This window comes from Bombus affinis, chromosome 4 (genome assembly GCF_024516045.1).
Source record: "Bombus affinis isolate iyBomAffi1 chromosome 4, iyBomAffi1.2, whole genome shotgun sequence".
NCBI lineage: Eukaryota > Metazoa > Arthropoda > Insecta > Hymenoptera > Apidae > Bombus > Bombus affinis.
This window is the reverse complement of record NC_066347.1, coordinates 16,045,476-16,057,850: the sequence shown is the minus strand read 5'-3', so window position 1 is coordinate 16,057,850 and position 12,375 is coordinate 16,045,476. Positions and strand designations below refer to the sequence as shown.

Sequence of the window (12,375 nt, the reverse complement as noted above, 5' to 3'; positions counted from 1 at the left end):
ATAACAATACCTATGTATCGATATGTAACTATATGAGTGTACATGTTACGTACACGTTGTATAATTTATAGAGTGCCATAAATTGCAGCTGACTATTGATTACACGGTTACGAGCTTTATATTTGACGATATATTGACAAAAGTTAGAAATCCGACATTGACGGCAAACAATGCTGATAAATATAATTCTGACACGATGCGAGAGGCCTGTTATCGGCATTTCCACATTTCGAATCGAGGAATTTCTGAGAAGTAACCCGCCGGAAATGCTTTTAGCATTTCTCGAGGATCCAGTTCTACTGGAGCGTGAGTAACCGCGAGATCAAAGACCGATTTGGAAATTCATGCTACTAGGCTGGCATGGACGCGCGACGTGACCCAGAGTGCAAATGCCATCGCTGGGGATGTACATAAACGGTAATCCACGTGCAATGTGATTAATAATAATTTGCCGGTCGGCATAAGCGGAACCGATTAGTCGGCTTAGCCAAGCGTTATGGTAATTGGGAGCTATTACCTGCCGAGTGCTTCCTCTCTCTCATCCTCTTCCCCTTTGCTCTCACACCTTCCGTCTTTCTCGCTCGCTTATCGTTACAACCCTCTCTCTCTCTCTCGCTCTCCTCTTACTCTTTCGCAGCTTTTACTCTTCTATTTCTCCATGCGAATTTCTTCCTTTCTAAATAGAAAGGATTTATTCTCTCTATCCTAGCTAGCTTCTAACTTATTATTACTCATCATCTCCGTTTCTTAATTAACTCCCTTTCTTCTATCCGTCTTCCCTCTTCACCTTTCTCGCACTCTTTACCCTTTTTATCATTCGCTACTATATTTTCTCGCCATTTTCACAAACTCTTCTCCTCTTCCCATTCTTCTCGACCTTTTCATTTCTCGCTATATTCTACCCTTTGCTCTGCTTTCATCCGTACTTTCTTCCTCTCTTTTCTTTCCTTCGCATCTTTACAATCTTCAACGAACATCTCCTTTTCTCTTCCAACTTTACGCGCAAACATAAAACCTACGACGCTTCTCGTCTCCATCCCTCTCGGACGTCTTGCCCTTTAATTGTCCCGGTCGCTATTTAGCGTTCCGCCACTTTATGGAGTCCGCCGGTGGTTGTCTCGGACGTCCCGGTCGTTCCGTGCAATCCGCGCGATTCCCAACGTTGTCGGGAATTCCTGTCATCCATCCAACTCTCGTTCGATTTTCCGGCTCGTCGAACAAATGCCTGAGACGACGCTCCGCGAAGACGGATCGTCTGGTCGGATCCGATCCCCGGGGCTCGAGAGCGTTTTTAGATTTCCCCGAGAGGAATCTAACGAACGCGGTCCGGAACGGTTTCGTATCGATACGGGTAGACGGGGATAATAGGGAAGGGGGCAAATAAAAAATTAGAGCGTTACTCGGTTGAATTCAGTCAGACATTCTTTTCGCTGATATCGAGCATTTTTAATTCTCTCGTTCTGCTGTCTATCCGCTGCAGTCGTTCGAATCTAAATCTTCCAGAGATTGTGAGTCTCTCTTACGCAACCGCGATAAATCCTGAACTGTGGCTTTCGACTTAGTAAAGATAGACGTGTAAAATTTATTTTTTTGAATCGTGTTAGAATTTTTTATTGGCGTTAGGATTAGATCGGGATGTGTTAGAAATTGATTGAATTTTTCATTTCTTTGAGTTACGAACGAGTATATCGTTAAAGAGGCATTTTCTAGAAGATCATTTTTAGATTTTTTTATTAAATTAATGTAATTCGTTTGATGCTTGATGTGATGTATTTTTTTTTTTTTTTTATCGAAATCTAATGAGATTGTCTTTATTGAAATCTTAGGATCGATCAATGGTTAAAGTGGTTACGTTATTGGAAGATTGAAAATACTGTATCTTATTTATCAAACGATGTCGTTTTATTGGTCGTGTAAAAAGATTACGGTGGTGAAGATGACGCTGTTATTGCTCGGTGAACAGGAAGCTCTATGTTGCTTGAAAAGATTATGTGTGTAAAATGATTCTGAGAATCGTAGAAAGGAAAATATCATTGTTTAAGTGGGATATAAAAGGATAGTAGAATATCCAATTTATTTTGCACTTGTACAGGAAAATTAGGTTCATTCATTTACCGTACACCTGAACAGATCTTTAAAAGATCATACTAAAATTACATAAAAAGTTACAGTCTAAATTTTTATAATAAAAAATGTTTCACAAACGTATGAAATGTTACATTACGTTGTATGCTTGCAACATTGTTTACAAACCTATAGTAATATAAATAGAAAATGTAAAAACTGATACCTTAAAATAATTTATCAGCAGCGTAAATGGCAAAGAATGGAAAGTAGCTTAACAAGAACGGATATTGCGGACTGCTAGTGATACTTAGCTTCAGCATGGGATAATTTCCTTCATGCTCCGTAAAGTCAAATGGCAAAAAGGTTCGCGTTCTTTGCCTCCCAGTGCTCCTCATCCATTCGTAGTTCTTTGCAACTAAACTGACGAAAAAAAGAAAAAAGAGGAAAATGAACAACACCTTGTTTCTCTCGATTTAAAGCATCTTGTACACGTTCCCTTTGCAACCAACGCGGCTATTTCACGGCCGCTTCTCCTCAATTAAATTCAAATGTTCCTTTTAACTCGTCCATTAATTCGCATTTTAATTTCTCCCGGAGCGCGATAAAAATTCTCGCGTCGAATTAACAATTCCATAATTACCCTACGTAATTGAAAAACGTCGAATCTCGTCCAATATCGATGTGCAATATTAAATTTTAATTTGTCGATAGAAAAGTGCTTGTCATTATAGGGGAACAATCAAGAATCATGATCAGAATATATATATATATATATTAATTTCTCTTCTTATACATTTTATATATTAGTTCTTTTATATTTAGGCTATTATCGAAATCAATCGATGAAACCCTTGATTCAAAATTAATCAATCGCAAAATATTTCCATCGAACAGTTTCGATCAAACAAATTCATAACCCTGGAAATATAAGGAATATTCTATTTTGCATACTTTCTATCTTTTTGTGCATTATACGTATTTCAGACATTTTTCTAATTTTGAAATTCCCGCAAATACATGGTACGATACATTCCCATAACTTAGGGATCACAGTATAATTCTAGAATTTTCATTCTAAACTTATAATACAATTATACTTCTAGAGTAAACTTTTTATTAAATTTTCCTCAATGAGGAGAACTATTCAATCGATTTAAACTAAAAAGCGTCCAATCTCGTCCAACACGGGAGTAGAATATTACGCTTTTTGTTTCCAATGTTAGCTTTGTATTAATGTCGCAATTATATAATAATTATCATTTAAATTAGGTCGTATATATTCAGGATGCATATGCATATGCATATAGCCAACCATTATTTCGTCGATTCGCCTTATATTTATTTCGTTTTATATATTGGTATATATTATTATGGGAATAGTTGTATACGCGTGATGATAATGTAACAATAGCTGTGTACTATTCTTAGTTAGCCATTCCATTTACATATTTAATTGTCGATTATTAAATGTAATGAAATTCAGTTTGCATCGATATGGTGACCAACTAAACGCAAATCGGCGAATTGATGTAATTTCCAGGATACATTGATTAGAAACCGAAAACGGAGTAATCAGCTAAACATATTTGCGTGGTAGAATAACTTAAAGAATGTTTAATCCAATGGTATTAGATGATTCCTTTTCTTTCTAAGAACCTTTACATTACCATGGTTCTCTAAAATTGTAGTCCAAACTATTTTCTCTAATAGTTGACGCAACGAAGGGATTAAACCTTCAAATTAATTTTTAAAAAATTGTCTGTGTCGAGTACACTAAAAAAAAAAAAAAAACAAAAATAGAAAGAACAAAATTTCTTTCCACAAATTCTCCGATGAAAGTTACTGCAGCGCAAGGATTCCCGAAGACTCACCATTGAACCATAAGTCAATATCGCCTGTTGTTAAAAACCAATGCCCGAAAACAGCATTAAAAACGCAGCAGTAATTTCCATTAAAAAATTGTACCGCGGAAGCGAACAATTCCGTGCGACGTTCCGTCCATCAAAGTCGAGATGTCCACATTAATCGCGACACTCGCGTGTATAATGTATGCGCGTGGAAAACGAACGAGCGGAGGGTAAGGTGCCATGCGTGTAATTCAACGCGATGCCCCCGGCCAACGAAATACTTGGCTGGAATTAGTAATTAAGTGCTCGAGACAATTCCGGAAGCGAGTCACCGTGACGGTTTGTAATTGCCGGACACTACGGGGATTTCAATTCGACCGCGCGGCACCCAGGATTTGCATACTTTGTGTTTTGTATGCGACGCGCATACTATCCTGCAACGGGTATTACGAAATTCGGTCGCGACTCAAAACTCTCTCTCTCTCACTCCTCTCCCTCTCTCTCTCTCTCTCGTTCTCTGTATCCCTCTTCTTCCTTCAAATGTCGTTATAAACGAGTTACGTCCGTTCCCTTGGACGTCGCGTCGTTATGAGTTCCACGTTTCACCGAACCGCTCTTCACTTATGGACGATGCCAGAGAGATATGCAATATCGTTCCATCTCCTGGTTTCAGTACGCTCGTGAGCAGCCAGCGGCGGTGCTTCTTTTTAATGGCGGAACATGCTCTTTCGCTTCAAAAATTACGCCTTTATTAGACGAATTAATTTTGCATTACCGCTGCGTTCCCGTTCTGTTTGTCACTTTTGCCATTTCTTTTTCTCGCCCCTTTCTTTCTACTTGCATGGTATAAATTTTTTAGACATTTTTTCATTCATTCAGGATATATATATATATATATATGCGTGTGTGTGTGTGAGAGAGAGAGAGTGAGAGAGCAAGCACGACTGGCTCGTAGTCAGAGGAAATTGAATTTAAGATAAATGAATTTTTAATTAACACACGACCACACGGCCAGCGTGCCAGCGATCGATACGCAAATTTTAGAACGTACGCTTTCTACAGTGGCCGCTATGAAATCGTGATCTTCGTTAAAATCGAACCAACGGAATTCTGCGCGGATACGAACCAACGAGGGTTTCTTTTGATCGCCGTTATCGTCCTATCCTCGTCCATATGCGCCGTCTATCAAAAACTAGAGGAACCGGGTCTTGGGAAAATATAACGTGCCTCTCTGTGGAAATTTTTGTGATGTTCCGCGTAAAGTAATTTCCGTCTCTTTATGGCTATGCAATTTATTTTCGTCTTTGTACAACAACGCATCGATGTGTTGATCTTTCAAGCCTGTTAGATTGCGGTTCTAAAAGTTCAGTGAAAGGTACATCTGAAAAAGATGAGATGACTTTAATCTGTACCGCGGTGTCGATGTTTACATAAATATTTATGAACGTATGAATATAAAAGAATTCAGCGAAGTAATTACGAAACTGTACACGTATAAACAGTCTCTTAGATTAGACAGAAATGCTGAATTAACCCAACAAAGAGTAGACAGGCAGAAATTGTTATTTTCACTGACACAACCATTCTTGGTTGACGTTTTACTCGCAAACCAAAGATCAAGCTTCTTCTGCCTTTTGTTTGAAATGATATCGGATCGTTGTGTTCGGTAATTGCTTTTTAACTATAACAAAGGAATACTCTTAACATTTGAGTCGTTCCCGATCGAAATCGTATCTTTCTATCCTTAAAAAATTTCCTAAACTCAAGGAAAATACGAAGGAACGGTTATTAACGTTCGTGATTTCTCGTTCCAATTTTATATTAACGATCTTTTTATCGTAAAACGTTAAAAGCCTTTCCCTCGGTTGAAACTAAAACGAGATTGAGACGTAAAAAGTTAAAGAATCGTAACAGGATTCAGAGGATTATGAGAAAGGAAAAGCCATGATATTTCTACCGTTAACCCAGATCGATCTATTCGGACATTACAGTGTCCGAATACTTCTGTCATTCGACATAGTTACCATCAATCTTAAATCGTTTCATGGAATGGGGAAATAGGGGTACGGAAGAGTAGGGCAATGAACGATATTAGCTATCCACCCGCTAGAACAGAACTTCGCTCGTAGTTTCTTTACCGTAGCGTACGAATAACGTCGACAATTAAACTACACTCCAGAGTCGCGGGAGTGGCCTGGCCGGAGTTATTAGCCTGAAGTGGCTTCTAACGATGCAAGAGCCGAGTACTTGCTGACTCGTGTCTTCGCACCCCCGATCAAAGCATTATGTCCAAGTACGGCCCCTCTGATATACTTCGAGTAGGATAACTTGCCCGTTACGTGCTGGCCATCGTTCGCTCGACAATCGCGATAACCGAAGCGTTTAATCGGTTTTGAAAATCGACGAACTGCGTTCCACGGCACAATCTACGATCCGCGTAAGAATAACCTGCAGATAACGCACGCCTCCGTTTCTCTCGCAACCGTCTCCAATTTTTCTCGCGGAAAATTTCCTAACGAAAGTTAACTACATGGAATCGTTGCACGAGCAATGGCTTCTTTCGTAGTGCGCTTTGAATTTTTACGATGAAACCACGCGCTAACTATCGAGATCTACGCTTAATTGCTAGAAACATGTCAATCGATATTAGCATAGGCTAAGACTAGGAACGATCGGCGCTTTCGGATCAGAAAAAAGATATTGTTCTCACTACGTGAGTTTCTTCTTCGTTTGACGAAGAACCGCGAGAGGGATCATTTTTGGTGCACGAGTAACGCGAACGACGAGTTGGAGAAATATCAATTTATAGACGTTAATCTATTTCGTGTTCCACGATTCCTGATAAATAATATTTCGTTGCTGCATTTTGTTATTTCGTGTGTCTTTGCATTTCGTGCGCTCTGACGCGTTTAAATCTGCCTCGAGTCCATCGATAGCCGCACTCCGCTCGTTGCAGACAGACGTCGAAGCCAAGATTCGCAATCACGGCGGAAATATCCGCACGAAGGAGGAAAGAAAAGCTCGTAGACGAAACGAGTGAACGCGAAGCGTTTTATTAGCAGAGACCCGGAACAGAGGGTGGTGAGAGAAATATGCAAAAATGGAGGAGGGCCGGGATTTACGTCGCAATTAAACTGTCGCGTGTCGGGCGGTCAACGATTCAGCGAACGGCGCCGTTTTTCCGCAATCAGCCGGCAGATTTATGCGAATTTTCGAGCGTTGAACGTTTCGTTTTGTTCGCAGGTGCAGCCGCGGCGGTGACATCCGCGGGTGGTCATGGATTCGACGCACATTTACGTGGCCCAAGCTTCGTGATCGAGCCACCGTCAAGGGTGGAATTTTCGAATTCGAGCGGCGCCTGGCTGGACTGTACCGCGACAGGAAGTCCCCCGCCCAACATCGATTGGTCGACCGCGGACGGACATCCGGTGAACGACGTACCGGGAGTGCGGAGGGTGCTGAGGAACGGCACGTTGGTCCTTTTGCCGTTTCCGGCTGCCGCGTTCCGCCAGGATGTGCACAGCGCGGCCTACAGATGCGTGGCGAGCAATTCCGTCGGTAGAGTGCTCAGCCGTGACGTCCAGGTCAGGGCAGGTAAGAAAATTACTGGTAATGGATATGATGGTATTGAGAGTTTCTCTATTCGCTGGAACGAAGAGGCAATTTAATCCTTCGCAATTCTATTTTACGATCCTAGAATCGATATTCTACGTGTGCTAGGAATTATTCTGTTTCGTTCGATTACTTTCCACTTCAAAATATAGTTAAGATTAATCGTAGTTTTAGATATAAATAATATTCTTTGGCGTTAGAATAGACTTCGGATATTTGCGCATTTGTGAGACATTTAACTCCTTGGTATACAGTGACGTACGAAAGATATCATCCATTTCATGTGTCATTGTAGACTTTGACGTCTCCGAGACGTGAAGAACTGTCTCCGGCTGACGTCAAAAATCGTGCATCGATTCTGTTTTATTTAAAATGCCCGAGATGCTCTCACCTCCTTTTTCCGCAACAGTACCGATAACAAAATGAATATCGCAGAAGATATGCTACACAATTTGTCGGAACAAACCATCGCAAATTGAGTTCCCAATTCGGCTATAGGTAAAATATTAGGCACATTTTCCTGAACTTATACCTTCGACTAATAAAAAGGAACATCCTGCAAAGAGATGCCATGTGTGCGTAAAAAATAACATAAGAAGCGAAACAACTTGACAGTGACAAAATGTTTAGTTCCTCTGTATATTCGAAAATGTTTTGAAATGTATCATACTTTATAGAATTATTAATTTATTATTTTATAACGTTACTTAATTACTGCCCATTAACATTATATATCAACTCGATTAAATATTATACAGCAATGTAAATTTCGAAATGAAATATTCTGTTTCTGAGCTTGCATATAACTGTTCAGTCGAGCCAGATTAAATAATATTCTTCAGACGCATCAAATTCCATTTTATTTGTACGTCAATGGGTTAAAGATACAGGAACGTAAAGGATGTATATAATAATCTAAAAGTATGCATAATAAATTTCTGTTTATTTGTTTCTTTAGTTGTACTTGTAAAAGTACGAATTTACAGAATTTAAATATATCGATGAAGATACGTTGTTCGCTCCAAAGATATTAAAACATCCAAGCACGAACAGATTCTGGAATTAACTTATTGGATATTAACCAGCTGAATCGTAAATGGAATAAAATATGAAAGGTCGTTCGAATTGCAAGGAATTATTTTTCATGTTAAATAAATGACTTTTGGCTATTTATAATGTTACACCGCTAGCATCAGATTCTGGCAAGCGCAATCTCGCGGAAACATCTCCCTCGTCTCCTTCTTTCCAACTTTCTGATCTACTTCTTTAGATATCTTTGGAATTCTTGCGTCTTCTTTTGTACCGCTTACCTTTTCTTCTATAGTCAGCCTTTCGCCTTTGCACACCGCCGAAAATACTTACACACGTGACGTACTAGCTCGCAACTACGAGCAGATTTTCTCTCGATCTTACTTTCTCAATACTTTCTACACTTCTATCGTTATCTATTGTCCTTCTTCCTTAAAACTTTACTTCAAGTCAACGTTCCTCTGTCGCGACACAAGCTTTGCAATAAAAATCTTTAATCTATCTGTATCGTTGCTGATAGAAGATAAATTCTGTGGTATATGTAAGCTCAGCGCTATTGAGGAAATGGTAGATGGAATTCGAATCGTTTCATTTGCTTTTTACTTAGGAGATAACAGAAGACATTTCTTGAGACAAATATCTTACGCGCATAACTAACACCTGACTACTAAAAAAGTCAATGTTCTATTTACGATTGACATGATAGAAGAGCATGATTCGCGGTTCCCCAGCTGCTCGAATATGTTTCTGTTAACACATAGTCTCAAATTTGTTCTTCGTTTCTCCGACATAAAAGTCCGCCTACATTGTTCAAAATACGACGTCCAACATGGACAGCAAAATCTAAACAACCAACTACAATTTATGCGGAGCGAAAGAACACGATGCAAACGAGCGTTGATTGCGCCGGGGGCGTTCGAATGAATAGGAGGAGCAATTAAAAAATCATTAGGAGATGCGTTGGTCTTGTTCCTCGAAGGAGGCAAGGCACGGAATCCAGGCAAGTCCTGACGAAGGATGTTTTAAACCCGGCCGGATGCAGATGAGACGCGGCCGGGCTTTCTCCGTGTGGAGCTCAGTGTAATTACCTCTTTAAAAAAAGAGTGAAAGACAGAGAGATAGAGAGAGAGATAGAGAGAGAAAGGAGGGGAGGAAAAAAGAGAAAGAGGAAAAAAAATGCAATCTGAATGCAAATCCGTGGCAGCTGCGAGGTCGGCCGACGCTTTCAGGATTGCCAACTACTCCCTCGCGGCTATAAAGTTCTGGCCGGGACGTGTGGCCGTTAATTAAAACTTTACTTCCTGCTTTCAGTTTAACAAAAGAAATTTCTATCCCGAACTGGCTCCACTGATCCGAATCGGAAGTTTTCGCAGCCCATTGCATCGTTCAGCATCGAAGGAAACCTAGAAACAGCAAGAACGTCGTATCGATACTGTTTCGCTTCGTTTCATTGGATGGTCGTTGTTGTCGCGTGTATCCCGAGAGAAGAAGCGTTCTTCCTGCGTTAAGGACGACATAAGCGATTTGGGATGAATCGGGATAAAACGAAACGCGTCATCATCGATCGATGAGAATGTGCGTAACGCTGTAATTAAAGAAAAGAGAGGGAAGAGCAGAGAGAAACAAGCGCATTTCGTTCTCAGCTTGTCGATCAGCTTGTTATTTAACTTTCAGGTGTCAGGAAAGTGGAAGCCATGTCAGAAGATGTGCGATATCTATATCATAGAAAAGGGTAGTTGAGTGGTGAATTTCGAGAATGCGTATCGTAGCTGGCGAATGTACCAGTGTGCAAATGTGAGAAGGTCGTTATACCGAGTTTTTAAAGGACCTCGAATTTCATAGCCTCAGATCATACGACTCGAAATTTTTGACTCACACGTGGAACATGACATCCAGCAAGTTCCAACCTTAAACACGTAGGACCTCGAGTTTCATAGTATTTCGTACAATTATTAAGCTCGCCAAGTTTGATCCTAGCATCGCAGAGAGAACTTTAAAAGTTTATATTTTAAACCACCAACAACAACCACGCTACGGAATGCTTTTAAGCTTTACCAGAGCTACCTATAAACGTAAAATCTTACGCTCGAGACGACACTTCTTAGTTTCTGGAGATGTGCTTGCAGGAGAGGACAGAAATCTGAGATTCGGGGAGTAGAATTCGAAGTCAAGGTATAAGCTCGCGTGTCTGGGATCTAAGATTAATTCGAAATCAGGATCTAGCATTCGAAACGCATTCTTTTACGTCGTAATAGATGTTCAAAGTCTTACGATCTCGATCTTATTGATCTGGGAATTTGCTTTAGCGAGTTTCGTAACTGTCGGCTATTGAAGTCAAGATCCTGAGACCTCTGGCATGATTTTGATGTGTTTCACGTCTCTGAAACTGTGGAGATTACACGATCCAGAGATTGGTCTGAAGGGATCTTAGACCGCGTGTTATGAAGTTCGAGATCCTTTGACTTTGACTACATTGGTACGTCAAGGTTGAGGCTCGGTTTCAAGACCTCGAACCTTCCTCAAAATTTTATTCTTCGATTATAGCTAATGTTAGTGATTTGAGACAACAATTTTATCGCGCGAAAGTGGGAGAAAGACTTGAAAGAAGAAAGCAGATCAAAAAACTTTCAGCGTTTACGTCCTACAGTTACTGTTATTTATATTTTGTACCTTGTAAAAAGATTTGTTTAGATTTTAACGTTTTAAGTTAGATTTTAAGTTTAAGTCTCGACTCCGTTTTCTAAAAGAAATAAAATTCTGGCGAATACGATTTAATGAACGCAAGGGCTACATTTTTGGTGTAACTAACTATATTTTTGTCGAAGGATCGTACTGTTGCTGACATTGTGTCGTAAAGACCTTGGAATTTGTATCATACCCTAGGCAAAACACGTCTTGGGCGAGTGAACGTAATACAAAGACTATTTGCCCAATTTGAATATGCAAATAGCTGTAGACCAACATAAGCAACAGTGCAATCTGTTTAACTATAGGAGGGCTATTACGTGAACTAATCGTTCAATCTACTGCATTTCTCACCAGACGTTGTATCGAATTACCATTCTCATTATCTTCAATTAACGGTACAGCTTAAAATTAACGCGAGAAAGAAGTTAAGAAACGAGGGAAATTAAATACGCTAGATACGCAAATTACTTCCTTTTATTTTATCGTTTGACTTTGTCGTCTAATTTTCTCAATATTTATCTCTTTCTGACTATTAGTTTTACCGATGCACGATGGCCAAAACAACGATAGTTTCGTTTACCCGTGTCGTTTTGATTTTTACATCTACTTCTTACTTACGTTCGTACGATCTTTTTTAATTATTGCAATTAAAGTTAATTCTTAACGCAATATTGTACGAATAACGCATCTAACTCCAAAGTAGAACAGTTGGTAGTCGCATTTTTCTGATTGCGTTTCTAACGATAAAATTATCGATTCGAAAATATTATTCGAGTACGAATTTTTCATACTGTTTCTAATCATATAAATATCCACTTATTTCTACTTTTTTTCGAGCGCTAGTTTAAACAACGCAAGTTACGAACGAATCCTAGAAAACTCTCTGACGCGTCGGTCATCTAACGAGAAAGGGAGCTTGAAATCGACGATACATTTTTAAATTGACCCGAAGAACTATCGAATAAAAAATTAAATAAAGTAAACAAAAAAGACAATTGCTTTATTTTACATCGATCAACTTTATCATTTAGTATCCCCGATATCAATTTCCCTGTTTGCAACAATAAAAAATTTAATTGACTTCGGCGTACCATAATCAACGCGACACTACAATTTCTACTCGCGTAACCCA

General features: G+C 39.6%; 1 protein-coding gene across 12 annotated transcripts in view; it reads left to right on the top strand.

Annotated features, from left to right (window-relative positions):
• Positions 1-12,375, top strand: part of LOC126915809 (cell adhesion molecule Dscam2) — a 127,547-nt gene that overhangs the window by 70,485 nt on the left and 44,687 nt on the right. For all 12 annotated transcript variants that reach the window (XM_050720829.1, XM_050720827.1, XM_050720824.1 and 9 more), the window contains exon 2: positions 7,158-7,508. In XM_050720829.1, coding sequence (XP_050576786.1) covers positions 7,158-7,508 — 351 coding nt within the window. The remainder of the gene's footprint in view (positions 1-7,157; positions 7,509-12,375) is intronic.